Below are 14,628 nucleotides of genomic sequence, written 5' to 3'. Positions count from 1 at the left end.
ATTTTCCTTTAAAATGTCCCCCATAAGTACGCATTACACACACTCAATTTCCTTTTCCATTTTGCCACCCCCATCCCCACTCCAACCACTTTCAACTGCTCCTATGAAACTGTAGGGGCTCCGACAGGAGCTGCGGTTCGCATGTGTGGCGTAGTTGCTTATCAAATTCCCCCCAGCATTCCACATGCCACACAACCACCCAGCCCCAGCGCATAACCAGCCAACTCACCAACCCACAGGCCCCCGTAATTTCGTCATTCTGTGCGTTCCTGGCATTCTGCGGCTTTGGCAGCTGCATCTGGACCTGCATCCATGCCATGCCATGCCCCCATCCCCAGATGTCTGCGTTAGTGCCGCCTCGCCCGGGGCCGCAGTTAGTCGCCCATTTTGACAGCAGGCCTGCTGTCTGCCCACGCGTCGGAGGTGTGCAATTTGCATTACATTATCCCGGCACATCCTGTTGTTACGGCACGGCTCCCGCTTTCTGCTGACACTCTTAAAAATCACTAAAATATCACCGGATATATCTTCTAGAATCAATCAGATACAGGGGACATTTTCGTGTCTGTCAATTTCAATTGCATTTCCAAATTATGGTCGAGAGACTGTTTGGAAGCGCCTAATTGGGAATAGAGAATGTTTCCCCAGGGTCTGGCCAGGGCCGTGTTTCCAGGGGGGCGGATTCCGGCCTCTCGCAGTACATGTCAATTAGAGGACACAATCATAAAGGGAATGTGTGTGTGTGTGTGTGTGCGTGTGTGTGGTGAGGTCAGATCAGGTTCCCTACGGAGGTTTATATAGGAGAAAGTGTCATTAGGTTGCAGCAATTCGCATTCATTATGTTCTCACAGGATGGAATAATTCATACAGAAGGTAATTTTGCCTTTAGCCAAAACATTTTCCCGAACACAGAAAAAAAGTACTTTAAAAGTGCTCCAGCTCGCATTCTTAGACATAAACGAGGGGGAACGTTGTGAGTTGCTGCGGACACCGCAACTCTACATTTATACACGGTACTTAGTCAGTATGGCTCTCCTCCGGCAGACGCCGCTACTATTAAACGACACGACAAAGAGTGCGTGCGAGAGAGACAGAAAATCAGTCTGAGCGTGACGTCGGGCGCTGCGTAGCTAGTGCAAAATGATTTGTTCCTATTGGCTATAGGATCTGGATTCCGATCCAGATTCAGGAATCTGATAGATATGGTCATTCTCTATGATTCTGCGTTTTTGGTTTTCTCATATCTTTAAAATTGTGGATGCCACAGATTTTCGTCTTTTGTGGGGGCGGAAGTGGGCGGGGCGAAGTTTTGAAATATTTTTGTAGCAGTGACACATCACAGAAGTCTGGATCCAAAACATCGTTGCTCTAGCTCTTATAGTCTTTGAGCACAAGGCGCTAATAGGGACGGACAGACGGACGGACGGACAGACGGACAGACAGACAGGGCTCAATCGACTCGGCTATTGATGCTGATCAAGAATATATACTTTATGGGTTCGGAAACGATTCCTTCTGGACGTTACACACATCCATTTTAACCACAAATCTAATATACCCCAATACTCATTTTGAGTATCGGGTATAAAAATGGGGAAACGGCGGGAACTGTGGTGGTTTGGGCTGTGAGAGAGTTTTGATTCGAGCATTTGTCTTTCATATCGACCCCCACGCACTCCTCATCCAGCCCCTCGCTGCAGTTATGTTGGTTTCGTCGCACAGCGGGAACCTTTTTTATTTTGCGGAATCCTATTCTCTTTTGGTAATTGTCTGCGGCACTGACACCTTTAGTCAAATATTTTTCGTCATTTCACCTTTTTTTGTTGTTTCTTTTGCGTCTTAAGCCGTGTATTTTACGGTCTGTTGTTCGTTTCAACCCCCTTTCGGGTTCACTTCACCTCACGCCTACTCACACGCTGATTGACCGTTCACTTGGCTTTTTGAATGGACTATGCGGACCGATACCGCTGCCGACACCGCTACCGTTATTTCTGGCGAACTGAACTGTCGAAAAAAAAACAACACCGAAAACACACAATGGAGCTTTGTTACACCAACAACACAACTGTAAGGTGAGCAAAGCTTTTGCCAGCCGCTCTCTCGGCTTGGACTTAGTCTCTGTCTCTCTCTCATTTGCTTACTCTTTACCCCTAATTTGGCAAACAGCAGCTGGCGCAACATCGCCCACGCAACAAGCTTCGTTTCCATCCCGAAAATGGCAAACAAGTCAAACCACCCCCCTTTAGCTGGAAACCTCGTCGATGTGCGCTGCTTCGCTCTCTAGCTGTACGCATGCTCGAAAGCTGCGCTCCAAAGCTCTGTGTGTGCTCGCAGTGTTTGTGTGCTCGAGTGCGAGAGAGAGTCATGGGTTGTTGGGTGGGTGCGAGGTATGGCTCTGGGCAGGGTTGAAGCGGGCGTTGAGTGGGTTGTTTTCGTTTGCTGTCACATTGCTTTGATTCCCGTTACCGTTCCCCTCTGCTAATGTTGTTGTTGCTGTTGTTGTTGTTGAATGTGCACTTTGTTGAATGTGCATTGCGCTTCCTCTGGCCGTGTGCTTTTGTTGCTACTGCAAATTGCCTCGTAGCATTTAAGTCGAATTATGAAAAAGACTGTGTGTGAGGGAGGCGGCGATGTTGCCCAGTACATGCCCCGTTCCGTCATGGTGTTTGGTAGGGGGGGGGGGGGGGGCAGGAGCAGGTGTGGTTTTAATTTAGTTTTCCAAATGCATATGTGTGTTTGTTTGGTGTGTGTGTTTTGCTTTTTGTGTGTGGGCCGGGGGCAACCCCATAACCCACTTGCAAGTTATGTGATTATGGATAAATGTTTGCCCATTACAGGGTACACAAAGTCAGCTTCATCATGGGGTAACATCATGCAAATGCAAATGAAGGGGGAAGCCGACGCAGCGGAGATGCCAAATTTGCATTTCAATTCAACAGTCGCTTGGCGCACTCAGCCCTAGCCCCCATCGGCACTCTGCCACAACCATTGGAGGGTCTGTGTTTGCATTGCTTGAACAGCTCTTCGCCCCATCTAGGTCTTGGTATTTTTTCAGTTTTGCTTTAAGTGTGATTCGTTGTTACGCTTGACAGCGCGGTAAAATGTGTACGTGCTGCAAGAGCAACTTTCCCCTAGGTGGGGGTGGCTGGGTGGTTTTGTTGAACCTGAAGAGTATTAGAAATGGAAATTCAGTGTATATTTAAGTTTTCTAAATATCGCTAAATGGAGCCAAATAATCGAGGCAAAGAAACAGTCTCACGAAACTGCCATAGCTTTTCCCTAAATTAAATCATAATATATCATAATTCTTGAACTCCGCGCGGAAATTTTAATTCACCAGCACTCTTTTCGAGTGCCAGAGCAACCAGCCTGCTAACACTGATAGCAAGCTAGTGCTCCAAAAATTAACTTACTCGTTCCAGGGACTTTTATCGGTACTTGCTCTCTGTTTTGGGATTTGTTCTCTTTTTCGTGGAGGGAAATCCTCTCTTCGTGGAGCGATTCCATACATTCCTACATTCCATATTTAATATAATTGTGTACTTTAATTACGGCTACTTTTAATTACCCAACCATTGCAAGTTCAAATATATCGTATATAACGGAAACTGTTTTGAAACGGAAACGACGGTATTTTTAATTTCAAGAAATGAAATCGTCGAAAATGTTTGTCAAACCGATATATCCCAAAAATATCGTTCTCGTTTCAAAATTGCAAACTATATGGCAGAGCAGAGCTAAAAGTCTTAGTTAGTCAGCATTATTCAATGGAATATCAAAATTGAGTAATAGGAACGATTACCATCTTACGTTTTATTCGTTTGACCTTTTTCGCTAAAAACTTTTTTTTTTGACAAAGTCCAAAACAGGGAGTACTTAAAATTAGCCAATCATATACAAAATTAATTCATCAATTGCATAAAATTATGTGTTTAAGGGTGAAAGTCCTGCCTAGTTATATCAAATCGAATATTAAAATCCTTACCGGAGAACGATTAACCCATTGTCGACTAAAGGGGTAATTTAATATCCAACGAAAATAATGAAAATTTAATCGTTTTAGCGTAGTTCAGGTGAAAGAATTTGTGTTTTTTTAAGTTCAGAAAAGGGAGGGCATGGATCTACACGAAAAATGTACAATCAGCAATATATTCCGCCATTTACCTCAAGTCGTTGAACTGTTTTAAAGCAGGGGGCCTAAGTGGGCTAAGCTTGATCTTTGGTCAGAGCAGCACATAGTTTTTTTTGTTTATTCATAAGCTAAAAGTGAAAAATAATAGAATGGGAAAAAGGCGGACGCAATCCCTGATCGACTCGAACTCGAGCGATAGTGATAGCGGATCGGACACCAAATTGGAGTCGGTGAGTAAGCGATGGGGAGAAAACGCCCGTGCTTATTGTCAAGGGGCCGAGTCCCAGGGCTGTGTGCAGCCATTGCGATGTAACAAATCAATGGCAATTTTTTTTTTAAACAATAATTAAACATAATAACCGCCTCCGCAGGACCTCCTGTCGTTGGCCACAAAGCGTAAGAAGCCACAAAATGCCAGCAAGGCGAGCTCACTATCCGATTCCGACTCGGATTGGGCAAACAACAAATCTGGTGCGCCTGCCACGAAGAAGAAGAAGCGTCCGATGAAGGCCAGCAGGAACTCAAGTTCATCGGAGTCCAACTGGGACGATGAGAGTCAGGATGAGTCCGTGCAACCTCAGCCTGTGGAAAAGAAGCCCGAGGAGCCTCCGAAGACAGGCAACCACAGCGAGCATGAGGAGGGCGAGGTCTCCGACAGCGACTCGGACAATTCGAAGTCGAACTCCTTATCTGGCTCCGACTCGTCCAGCTCGTCCTCGTCCAGCTCCGACGCCGAGTTCGATGATGGCTTCGACGACGACATGATGGGCGACGAGGAGGATCGCAAGCGCCTCAATGACCTGTCGGAAAAGGAGCGCGAGACGGAGATCTTTAAACGCATCGAACAACGCGAAATCAGGCGGACCCGATGGGAGATCGAGAGAAAGCTGAAGCTAGCCCGGCGCGGTGAAAGGAGCGAAAAATCAAGGTCAAAGGGGGAGAGGGCAAAAAAGAAGAAAGAGAAGAAGGCCAAAAAAAGCAAAGAATTGCCACCGTCCATGCCACAGCCACCGAACTCCGTGCTTTCTGAACTGGAGGCCAAACCGATTAGCGAAGTAGGGAGCAACAGTCCCCTGCCTCAGTCCTCCAATAGGGATGTGGCTTCAACTTCGGCGGCCGTGGCCAGCATTCTTAACGACCGAGAATCAGATGATCAGGCTGGCGCTGGCATGCGCGACTATTTCGATCACAAAGAACGGTCCAAGGAGCGAAAGAAGAATGTAGAGGCCAACAAAACCGATGACAAGCGAAGCAATGCCATGGCCTTACTGAAGGCCAAGCGGGAAGGCAAGGCCAAGAGAGGTAAGCACGTGCATTACTCCCTGCACTGGTAATGGGCTTATTTTGAATATAATTAACTTATTGCAGAGGAAGAGGAAGCCAAGAGGCAAGCCGAACGCGATCGAGACGACAAAGAGGAACTTGAGAGCGTGTCAGGCTGCAAGTCGGCTGTTAAGCTGAAAGCCTCAGAGATTTACTCGGACGACTCGGGCAGCAGTGACTGGGACGAGGATGAGAAGCCAGCGGGCAAACGGTCGCGTTCAATAAGCAGCAAGGCTTCCAGCGAGTCAGAGGATGATGACAAGACCCTCAAAAGTCCTGTGTTCATATCGAACCGCGAAGATCTGAACAAATTGCGTCTGTCGCGCCACAAGATGGAGCGTTTCGTCAATTTGCCCATTTTCGAGAGCACTGTACTGAACTGTTTTGTGAGGATAAGCATTGGAAACAATGGCCAGAAGCCAGTCTATAGAGTCGCTGAGATTACCGGCGTAGTGGAGACGGGCAAGATTTACAGCCTAGGCACCACGAGAACCAATCGCGGCCTTCGCCTGAAGCACGGCACTCAGGAGCGCGTCTTCCGGCTGGAGTTCATCTCCAATCAGGAGTTCACAGAGAACGAGTTCAAGAAATGGCATGAGGTCTGCCAGCATGCGCAGGTGCAGATGCCCTCTATCGAACTCATTGAAATTAAGGCGAACGATATCAAGAAGGCCCTGAACTACGAGTTCAAGGACGAGGATGTGGACAAAATTGTGGAGGAGAAGAACCGCTTCCGCAACCGTCCCACTGACTATGCCATGAAGAAGACCTGCCTGATGAAGGAGAGAGACGCCGCTATGCTACGGGGTGACTACGACATTGCCCAGGACCTGAGCCAGCAGATCGATGAGCTAGAGAACCGAGCCTCTGAGCTGGACAAACGAAGATCGCACACACTGAATCTGATTTCATACATTAATGACCGTAACCGCAAGAAGAACGTTCAAGATGCCGAAAAGGCCATCATGGATGAGGCCCGGGCCAACAAGGGCCAGAAGATATCAGATCCGTTCACACGTCGCATAACTCAACCGCGCATGGGCTTCAAGGGTGCTAAGAAGGAAGAAGAGGATCCGCAGCTAGCACCACTGCCTCCACCGCCGCCTGGCAAGAAAAGGCCAAACGAGGCCGGCTCCTCAAATGCGAAGCCCACAGACGCAAAGGACTTTAGCCTGTACTCGCTGCACGACTTTGATATAGACTTGGATGTGCCTCTACCGGGTGAGTATTGGCTCCAGTAAGCATCGACTTAAATCTCTAAATCGTCGATTTATTTCCCTGCAGTTAACAGCACAAATTCAGTGCCTAAGCCGGCGAATAAGCCAGCCGAAACCGTCTCCAAGCGGTCGCTTAACCTGGAGGACTACAAGAAGAAGCGCGGCCTCATCTAGGGCTTCAGATTCAACCATATTGACAAAGCTCTTGCGTTTTGAGTCCTAGTTAGTGTAGTTAAGCATACCGTGCATAAATCGACTAAAGTGACATTTGTTAACGGTCCGACAAACGAAAAACAAAACTAAAGTTAATAAACGAATTCCAGTTCGTTGCAGTTTCTGTGTTGTATTAGATGGACAGAACGCATACCATACTGTTGCTGTAAAGATGATGATTGGGGATATTTCAATTGTTATTATTTCATCGATTATCTTATCATAAAATTTTCATTTGTGCTTGTCTCTGTTTATAAATTTTTTAAATTAGAATTCAATACTTAGAAAAATGTACTATAACTCCACTCCTTATGTATTCAAATATCATTTTGATGACTTCACAATGTCATTTTACTAGTAATTAAGTTGAAAATTGTATTATATAGCTGCCACCTTCCCAATAATCATCCTCCATGCGATGTTCAATAAATTTGTACGATGATGATGATGATAACTTATATAGAATTAGTTAATTAAACAGCAACAACTCAGGCATATGGCGAGATGGTTTATGAGATTCCAGGGACAAATATACACAGGCTGATTTAATGGGATTTATGCAGCAAGCATACTATCCTTTGGTTGTAATCGTTCAATGCTGTACTAGTTTAAGCTCAGTTCATCAATTTTAGCAGCATGCCTATACTATATACCTACTATACACATATACATTAATAACAATACAAATAAACAAAACATTGTACTATTCAAATCGTTCTGTAATTATTCTTCGTTCTTGCAGAAAAGCCAAGATCTCGGGGTTACTTTTGAAAGATATTAAATACATTATAATTACTGAAACCATAATTCTCTGGCTCTCTTGGCGCCATTTTCAACATAAATTGAAAAATAAACTTCTTTTGGCAGAGGCTTTCGCGGTCTGCTCTGTTTGGGTTAGGTTAAGGCTGGCTCAGTTGGTGGCTCTCTTAATTGGTTTGCTGGCTGTTTGTGCAGCTGTTGAACTCCTTTCATGTTCTCACATTTAATTCAATTATTTCGATGAAATTGTCTTTTAATTGAAACCGATCGCGTTTCGAGTGGTTTCGTCGGCAGCGAAATAACATTTTCAGCAGAATCCACGCATCAGTGAGGGAGGTTCCAAATTCAACGGTTGATAGCTTTAAAATTGTTCCTAAATAGGAAAGACAGTGATGTATATTTGTGGAACATTGAACTAACATCTTAAGTGCATTCTCTTAACGACTTTTGTAGAGTTTTGTACAACTTTCTGTACTCAAATGACTATGTATTGTATGTGGATGGGAATAAACTTCAATTGAATGTTCTATAATGCATTTCCGCTTGAATATTTCCAACATTTTATTCATTCACTGTCAGGGAATTTCGGACGCTGTGTCCCATCTTCAGAGAACCAACGATCCCATCCCAGAACATATTGTTCCCAAAATGTTGAATGCGACTGATCCGATCAGAATCGGAATGGTGATGATGATGATGACGATGGGGGAGTTGGAGAATCAAGAGCCTGTCGGGTGGGAGGGGAACGGAGAGGCGGCTCTGCTTCCCATTGTGGCACAATGACATTTTATCTCAAAATATGCAACAGCAGCACGTTCTCTCGACTACCGATGCGTGCCCCATGCAAATGCTGTTCTGCTCTTGTTGTTGCCGCTGCTGCAGCCCGTCTGTGTGTATGCGTGTGTGTGATTGGTGCATCTTACACTTACATCTGGAGCTGTTGCATATTTTGCATATAAGGAGGAGAATCCCCTTGAGGGCGACTAATCAACCGGCATACTACCCCAGGCAAGTGGCTTCATCGTCGCCTCTGTCTCTGTCACTGCCCCTCGGCTTTGGCGTCTTTCATTGTCTGCGCTTCGAATCTACAGCTACAGCTACAACTACAGCTCTGTGTGCGTGTGTCGGTTTTAGGGGACAGACAGACGCTTCCAGTGGCCCATGGCAGATCACAGCTCCAGCGATAAGTTCAAAGTTGACTTCGTCGCGGACCAGACCGGACCGAACCCATTCCGGCACGACACGCGACCCTGAATTAGAAAATTATCCAATCTCGGTCTAATTTAATTTAAAAAATTAAAGAACAAATGAAAATGTTACCCAAAAAGTGCGCCATTGATTGCTGGATATTTGTGGGCCTCATCCTGGAATTCGTGCACGGCAAACTGGACTTCAACAACGATCTGGAGAACAGCCAGAATTTCCAGAGTATTCCAACTACAGTAAAAACATTCGAAAACGATACGGTCCTGCTGCCCTGCAGCTTGAATAGTAAGTGGGAGGGCATCTAATCCTTGTTGACTGCTAACTGAAGAGAGCGATTTATGGGGAGATCTTAGACGATTAGCCTTGAAACGGTCAAAGAATTGTCCAGCCAGCGAAATTGGCCATAACAATGGCATTTAATTCGATTGAAGAAATGAGCACACAATGGGACAAATGAAGTTATTATTATCCGTGCATAATAGAGTCCGAGGGAGCGAGTCCAGAAACGGGGATTCTGTTAATTGAACGCTACACACATAAACCGAACTCATGTCATTACGGTGACCCCTCCCCGAACAGTAAGCCCAAGCCCTCATCTCCATTAAAGGATTATAGACAGCAACAATTATGTTTTGATGGGGTTAACAATATGAAAGAGATGCAGCCATAAAGATGGAGAGAAATAGCGAGAGCAATGCGGTATTGTGATTTAACAAGATACTCAATAGAGCAATACATGAAATGAAACTACAGATACTTTCATATTACGTGTTTAGTGTAGGATATGTTCAATGCCGTTCAATTCCATTGCAGCTCCATTCCGATACGTGCGCTGGCACCGAGACGATGTGGCCCTGGTGGACTCCCGGCACCCGGAGATTCTGCCCCCAGACCGCATCATGCTCTGGCCCAATGGCAGCCTGCAGGTGGCGAACGTACAGTCGGAGGACACCGGGGACTACTACTGCGAGATGAACTCGGACTCGGGCCATGTGGTGCAGCAGCACGCCATCGAGGTGCAGCTGGCGCCCCGCGTCCTCATCGAACCCAGCGGATTGACGGAGCTGCAGATTGGAGCCACCTTCGAGGTGGTGTGCGAGGCCCAGGGCGTGCCACAGCCGGTGATAAGCTGGCGACGGAATGGACATACCCTGGGTCTCCAAGGTAGCAGCACGGGCAACCGGCAGAGCCATATCACGGAGATCAAGTCGCGGAGTCAGTCGGGTCTGATCGAGTGCCTGGCCAGCAATGGCGTGGGGGAGCAGGCCGTCGCTTCCGTCTAACTGCATGTGCTGTGTGAGTCCCATCTGGAAGACGCTCTTTACACTGAAATCATTGAATAATCGCTGAAATTCCAGTTACCCCCGAGGTGAATCTCCCCCAATCGGTGGTCTACACCAAGCTGGGGGCGCGTGCCCATCTTGAGTGCATTGTGGAGGCGGCGCCGGCGGCTACGGTAAAGTGGTTCCACCACGGCCTGCCCGTGGCCTTGGGCACACACTCGTCCAGCCACGAGACCGAGCTGCAGTCCAACCGCTCCCTAGACCACTACGTGAACGACGTTCGCCACCTGCTGGTGATCAAGAACGTGCGCAACGCGGTCATGGGACAGTACGAGTGCCGAGCAACCAACAGGATCGGTGCGAGGAGTGCCAGCATTGAGCTGACCGGCCGGCCCATGCCGTGCATCTTCAAGATTAATCCGGGCACTTAGAGCTCCACGTCGCATGTGCTGGTGTGGCAGACGGAGAGCCTGATGCCCATCATGGAGTTCAAGCTGAAGTTCCGCCAGATCCCGTCCAACAATGTCACCAGGCAGATACGAACCAACTGGACAGAGCTCACGATCCCTGCCCAGGCCACAAATGGTACTGCAAGAGAACTTCAACCGGCATCGCTCAAAATAACCCACTCCGATTCTTTCTTCCGTAGGACTCATCTACATCACCACGTATACGCTGCATGGTCTCCAGCCGGCCAGTCTCTACGAGGTCTCCGTCCTGGGGAGAAACAGTTTCGGATGGAGCGACAATAGCAAAATCGTACGCTTCGCCACGGGGGGAGAGGGTAAGTGTTTACCGGATATGGGCTTCAGCGTTTCGTGTCCTCCAATAAGCTCCCTTTTCTTCCGCCAACAGTCGAGCTGCCCAACTATTCAACGGAATCTGAGCTGCTGAACGATGTCACCGAGGAGGAAGACATCCAAAATGAAATTACCCAGAGATCGGATACTCTGCGGGCCAGCATGATGTTCAATTCGGGATCAGCTGAGGGCCGTGGGCTTAGTGGGGCCTTGATCTATTCCATATGCCTAATATTAGTCCTCAAATACCAGTAGGAATCCATAATTCATAATGCTTTTGTACTGAACCAAATAAATGAGTATCACCAAATTCTTGAGAAGGAAATGCTTGCATCATTAAGGGGAAATGAATCAAGTATCTGCAGTTATAGACAGATAAGGTTCCATGTGATAGTGTGACTAAATACAAACAAAACGAGGGGGAACGTTGTGAGTTGCTGCGGAGACCGCAACTCTAAATTTATACCCGATACTAAGTCAGTACGGCTCTCCTCCGGCAGACGCCGCTACTATTAAACGACACGACAAAGAGTGCGTGCGAGAGAGACAGAAAATCAGTCTGAGCGTGACGTCGGGCGCTGCGTAGCCAGTGCAAATTGATTTGTTCCTTTTGGCTATAAAAATTATCTAATCTGTTCCAGATTCAGCAATCTGATAGATATGGTCATTATCTATGATTCTGCGTTTTTAGTTTTCTCGAATGTGCAATATTGTGGATGCAACAGATTTTCGTCCTTTGTGGGGGCGGAAAAGGGTTACGCGAAATTCTGAGATATACGTTTTATAGTGAGATCTAACAGAAGTGCGGATACCAAATTTGGTTACTCTAGCCTTAATAGTCTCTGAGATTTGTGGATGCCCCAGATTTTCGTCCTTTGCGGGGGCGGAAGGGGGTGGGGCGAAATTTGGACACGAAACGGTCAAGGTCCGATATCACAGGAGTGTGGATACCAAATTTGGTTGCTCTGGCTCTTATAGGTTCTGAGATCCTTGAACTCATATTTTGCAATTGACAAAACCGACCATGAAACCTGTGTGTTAGAGAGAGACAGAGCGAGAAAGAATGAAATTGTTTTCTTGATTCTGGCTATAATCATTATTCGATCTGGTTCAGATTTTGCACTGTAGAAGATATGGTCATCCTCACCGATTCTGCGTTTTTGGTTTTATCGTATCTTTAAAAATGTGGATGCCACAGATTTTCGTCTTTTGTGGGGGCGGAAGTGGGCGGGGCGAAGTTTTGAAATATTTTTGTAGCAGTGACATATCACAGAAGTCTGGATCCAAAACATCGTTGCTCTAGCTCTTATAGTCTTTGAGCACAAGGCGCTGAAGGGGACGGACGGACGGACGGACGGACGGACGGACGGACGGACGGACGGATGGACGGACGGACGGACGGACAGACGGACAGACAGACAGGGCTCAATCGACTCGGCTATTGATGCTGATCAAGAATATATATACTTTATGGGGTCGGAAACGATTCCTTCTGGACGTTACACACATCCACTTTTACCACAAATCTAATATACCCCAATACTCATTTTGAGTATCGGGTATAACGAGGGGGAACGTTGTGAGTTGCTGCGGACACCGCAACTCTACGGTTATACCCGATACTAAGTCAGTATGGCTCTCCTCCGGCAGACGCCGCTAATATTAAACGACACGACAAAGAGTGCGTGCGAGAGAGACAGAAAATCAGCCTGAGCGTGACGTCGGGGGCTGCGGAGCCACTGCAAATTGATTTGTTCCTTTTGGCTATAAAAATGATCTGATCTGATCCAGATTCAGCAATCTGATAGATATGGTCATTATCTATGATTCTGCGTTTTTAGTTTTCTCGAATGTGCAATATTGTGGATGCAACAGATTTTCGTCCTTTGTGGGGGCGGAAAAGGGTGGGGCGAAATTCTGAGATAAACGTTTTATAGTGAGATCTAACAGAAGTGCGGATACCAAATTTGGTTACTCTAGCCTTAATAGTCTCTGAGATTTGTGGATGCCCCAGATGTTCGTCCTTTGCGGGGTCGGAAGGGGGTGTGGCGAAATTTGGACACGAAACGGTCAAGGTCCGATATCACAGGAGTGTGGATACCAAATTTGGTTGCTCTGGCTCTTATAGGTTCTGAGATCCTTGAACTCATATTTTGCAATTGGCAAAGCCGACCATGAAACCTGTGTGTTAGAGAGAGACAGAGCGAGAAAGAATGAAATTGTTTTCTTGATTCTGGCTATAATAATTATACGATCTGGTTGAGATTTTACACTCTAGAAGATATAGTCATCCTCTACGATTCTGCATTTTTGGTTTTATCGTATCCTTAAAAATGTGGATGCCACAGATTTTCGTCCTTTGTGTGGGCTGAAGTGGGCGGGGCAAAGTTTTGAAATATTTTTGTAGCAGTGACATTTCACAGATGTCTGGATCCAAAACATCGTTGCTCTAGCTCTAATAGTCTTTGAGCAATAGGCGCTGAAGGGGACGGACGGACGGACGGACGGACGGACGGACGGACAGACGGACAGACAGACAGGGCTCAATCGACTCGGCTATTGATGCTGATCAAGAATATATATACTTTATGGGGTCGGAAACGATTCCTTCTGGACGTTACACACATCCACTTTTACCACAAATCTAATATACCCCAATACTCATTTTGAGTATCGGGTATAACGAGGGGGAACGTTGTTAGTTGCTGCGGACACCGCAACTCTACGGTTATACCCGATACTAAGTCAGTATGGCTCTCCTCCGGCAGACGCCGCTAATATTAAACGACACGACAAAGAGTGCGTGCGAGAGAGACAGAAAATCAGTCTGAGCGTGACGTCGGGCGCTGCGTAGCCACTGCAAATTGATTTGTTCCTTTTGGCTATAAAAATGATCTGATCTGATCCAGATTCAGCAATCTGATAGATATTGTCATTATCTATGATTCTGCGTTTTTAGTTTTCTCGAATGTGCAATATTGTGGATGCAACAGATTTTCGTCCTTTGTGGGGGCGGAAAAGGGTGGGGCGAAATTCTGAGATAAACGTTTTATAGTGAGATCTAACAGAAGTGCGGATACCAAATTTGGTTACTCTAGCCTTAATAGTCTCTGAGATTTGTGGATGCCCCAGATGTTCGTCCTTTGCGAGGGCGGAAGGGGGTGTGGCGAAATTTGGACACGAAACGGTCAAGGTCCGATATCACAGGAGTGTGGATACCAAATTTGGTTGCTCTGGCTCTTATAGGTTCTGAGATCCTTGAACTCATATTTTGCAATTGGCAAAGCCGACCATGAAACCTGTGTGTTAGAGAGAGACAGAGCGAGAAAGAATGAAATTGTTTTCTTGATTCTGGCTATAATAATTATACGATCTGGTTGAGATTTCACACTCTAGAACATATAGTCATCCTCTACGATTCTGCATTTTTGGTTTTATCGTATCCTTAAAAATGTGGATGCCACAGATTTTCGTCCTTTGTGGGGGCTGAAGTGGGCGGGGCAAAGTTTTGAAATATTTTTGTAGCAGTGACATTTCACAGATGTCTGGATCCAAAACATCGTTGCTCTAGCTCTAATAGTCTTTGAGCAATAGGCGCTGAAGGGGACGGACGGACGGACGGACGGACGGACGGACGGACAGACGGACAGACAGACAGGGCTCAATCGACTCGGCTATTGATGCTGATCAAGAAT

The 14,628-nt window shown here is 46.5% G+C and overlaps 3 protein-coding genes across 8 annotated transcripts in view; 2 read left to right on the top strand and 1 right to left on the bottom strand.

Annotated features, from left to right (window-relative positions):
* Positions 1–1,982, bottom strand: part of LOC117192735 (kazrin-like) — a 74,925-nt gene extending 72,943 nt beyond the window's left edge. For 2 of the 6 annotated variants that reach the window (XR_004474432.1, XM_033397479.1), the window contains exon 1: positions 1,815–1,977. The gene's annotated coding sequence lies outside the window, so the exon portion shown is untranslated. Of the gene's footprint in view, positions 1–1,814 lie in introns of all 6 variants that reach the window. The other 4 variants (XM_033397476.1, XM_033397480.1, XM_033397475.1 and 1 more) reach the window with 4 other exon arrangements.
* A 2,250-nt stretch (positions 1,983–4,232) lies between these two features.
* LOC117193256 (RNA polymerase-associated protein Rtf1-like) lies at positions 4,233–7,597 on the top strand. Its single transcript, XM_033397997.1, has 4 exons — positions 4,233–4,362; positions 4,504–5,434; positions 5,501–6,676; positions 6,740–7,597. The coding sequence occupies exons 1-4, from the start codon at positions 4,282–4,284 to the stop codon at positions 6,844–6,846; spliced, it is 2,295 nt and encodes a 764-aa protein (XP_033253888.1). The 5' UTR covers positions 4,233–4,281; the 3' UTR covers positions 6,847–7,597.
* Positions 7,598–8,825: 1,228 nt separating this feature from the next.
* Positions 8,826–11,258, top strand: LOC108160128 (immunoglobulin superfamily member 10). Its single transcript, XM_017293923.2, is given in 5 exon segments — positions 8,826–9,135; positions 9,664–10,146; positions 10,209–10,718; positions 10,783–10,917; positions 10,989–11,258. Coding segments are annotated over 5 exon segments (1,512 nt in total). The 5' UTR covers positions 8,826–8,951; the 3' UTR covers positions 11,189–11,258.
* The last annotated feature ends 3,370 nt before the right edge of the window (positions 11,259–14,628 follow it).

This window comes from Drosophila miranda, assembly GCF_003369915.1.
Source record: "Drosophila miranda strain MSH22 chromosome Y unlocalized genomic scaffold, D.miranda_PacBio2.1 Contig_Y2_pilon, whole genome shotgun sequence".
Lineage (NCBI taxonomy): Eukaryota > Metazoa > Arthropoda > Insecta > Diptera > Drosophilidae > Drosophila > Drosophila miranda.
Note: the sequence above shows the minus strand (reverse complement) of the source record. Positions and strands in the feature narration are given on the sequence as shown.

Coding starts and splice junctions, on each gene's coding strand:
- LOC117193256 (XM_033397997.1), top strand. CDS start 4,282: ATGGGAAAAAGGCGGACGCAATCCCTGATCGACTCGAACTCGAGCGAT. Junction 4,363..4,503: donor CGGACACCAAATTGGAGTCG/GTGAGTAAGCGA, acceptor CCGCCTCCGCAG/GACCTCCTGTCGTTGGCCAC. Junction 6,677..6,739: donor CTTGGATGTGCCTCTACCGG/GTGAGTATTGGC, acceptor ATTTCCCTGCAG/TTAACAGCACAAATTCAGTG.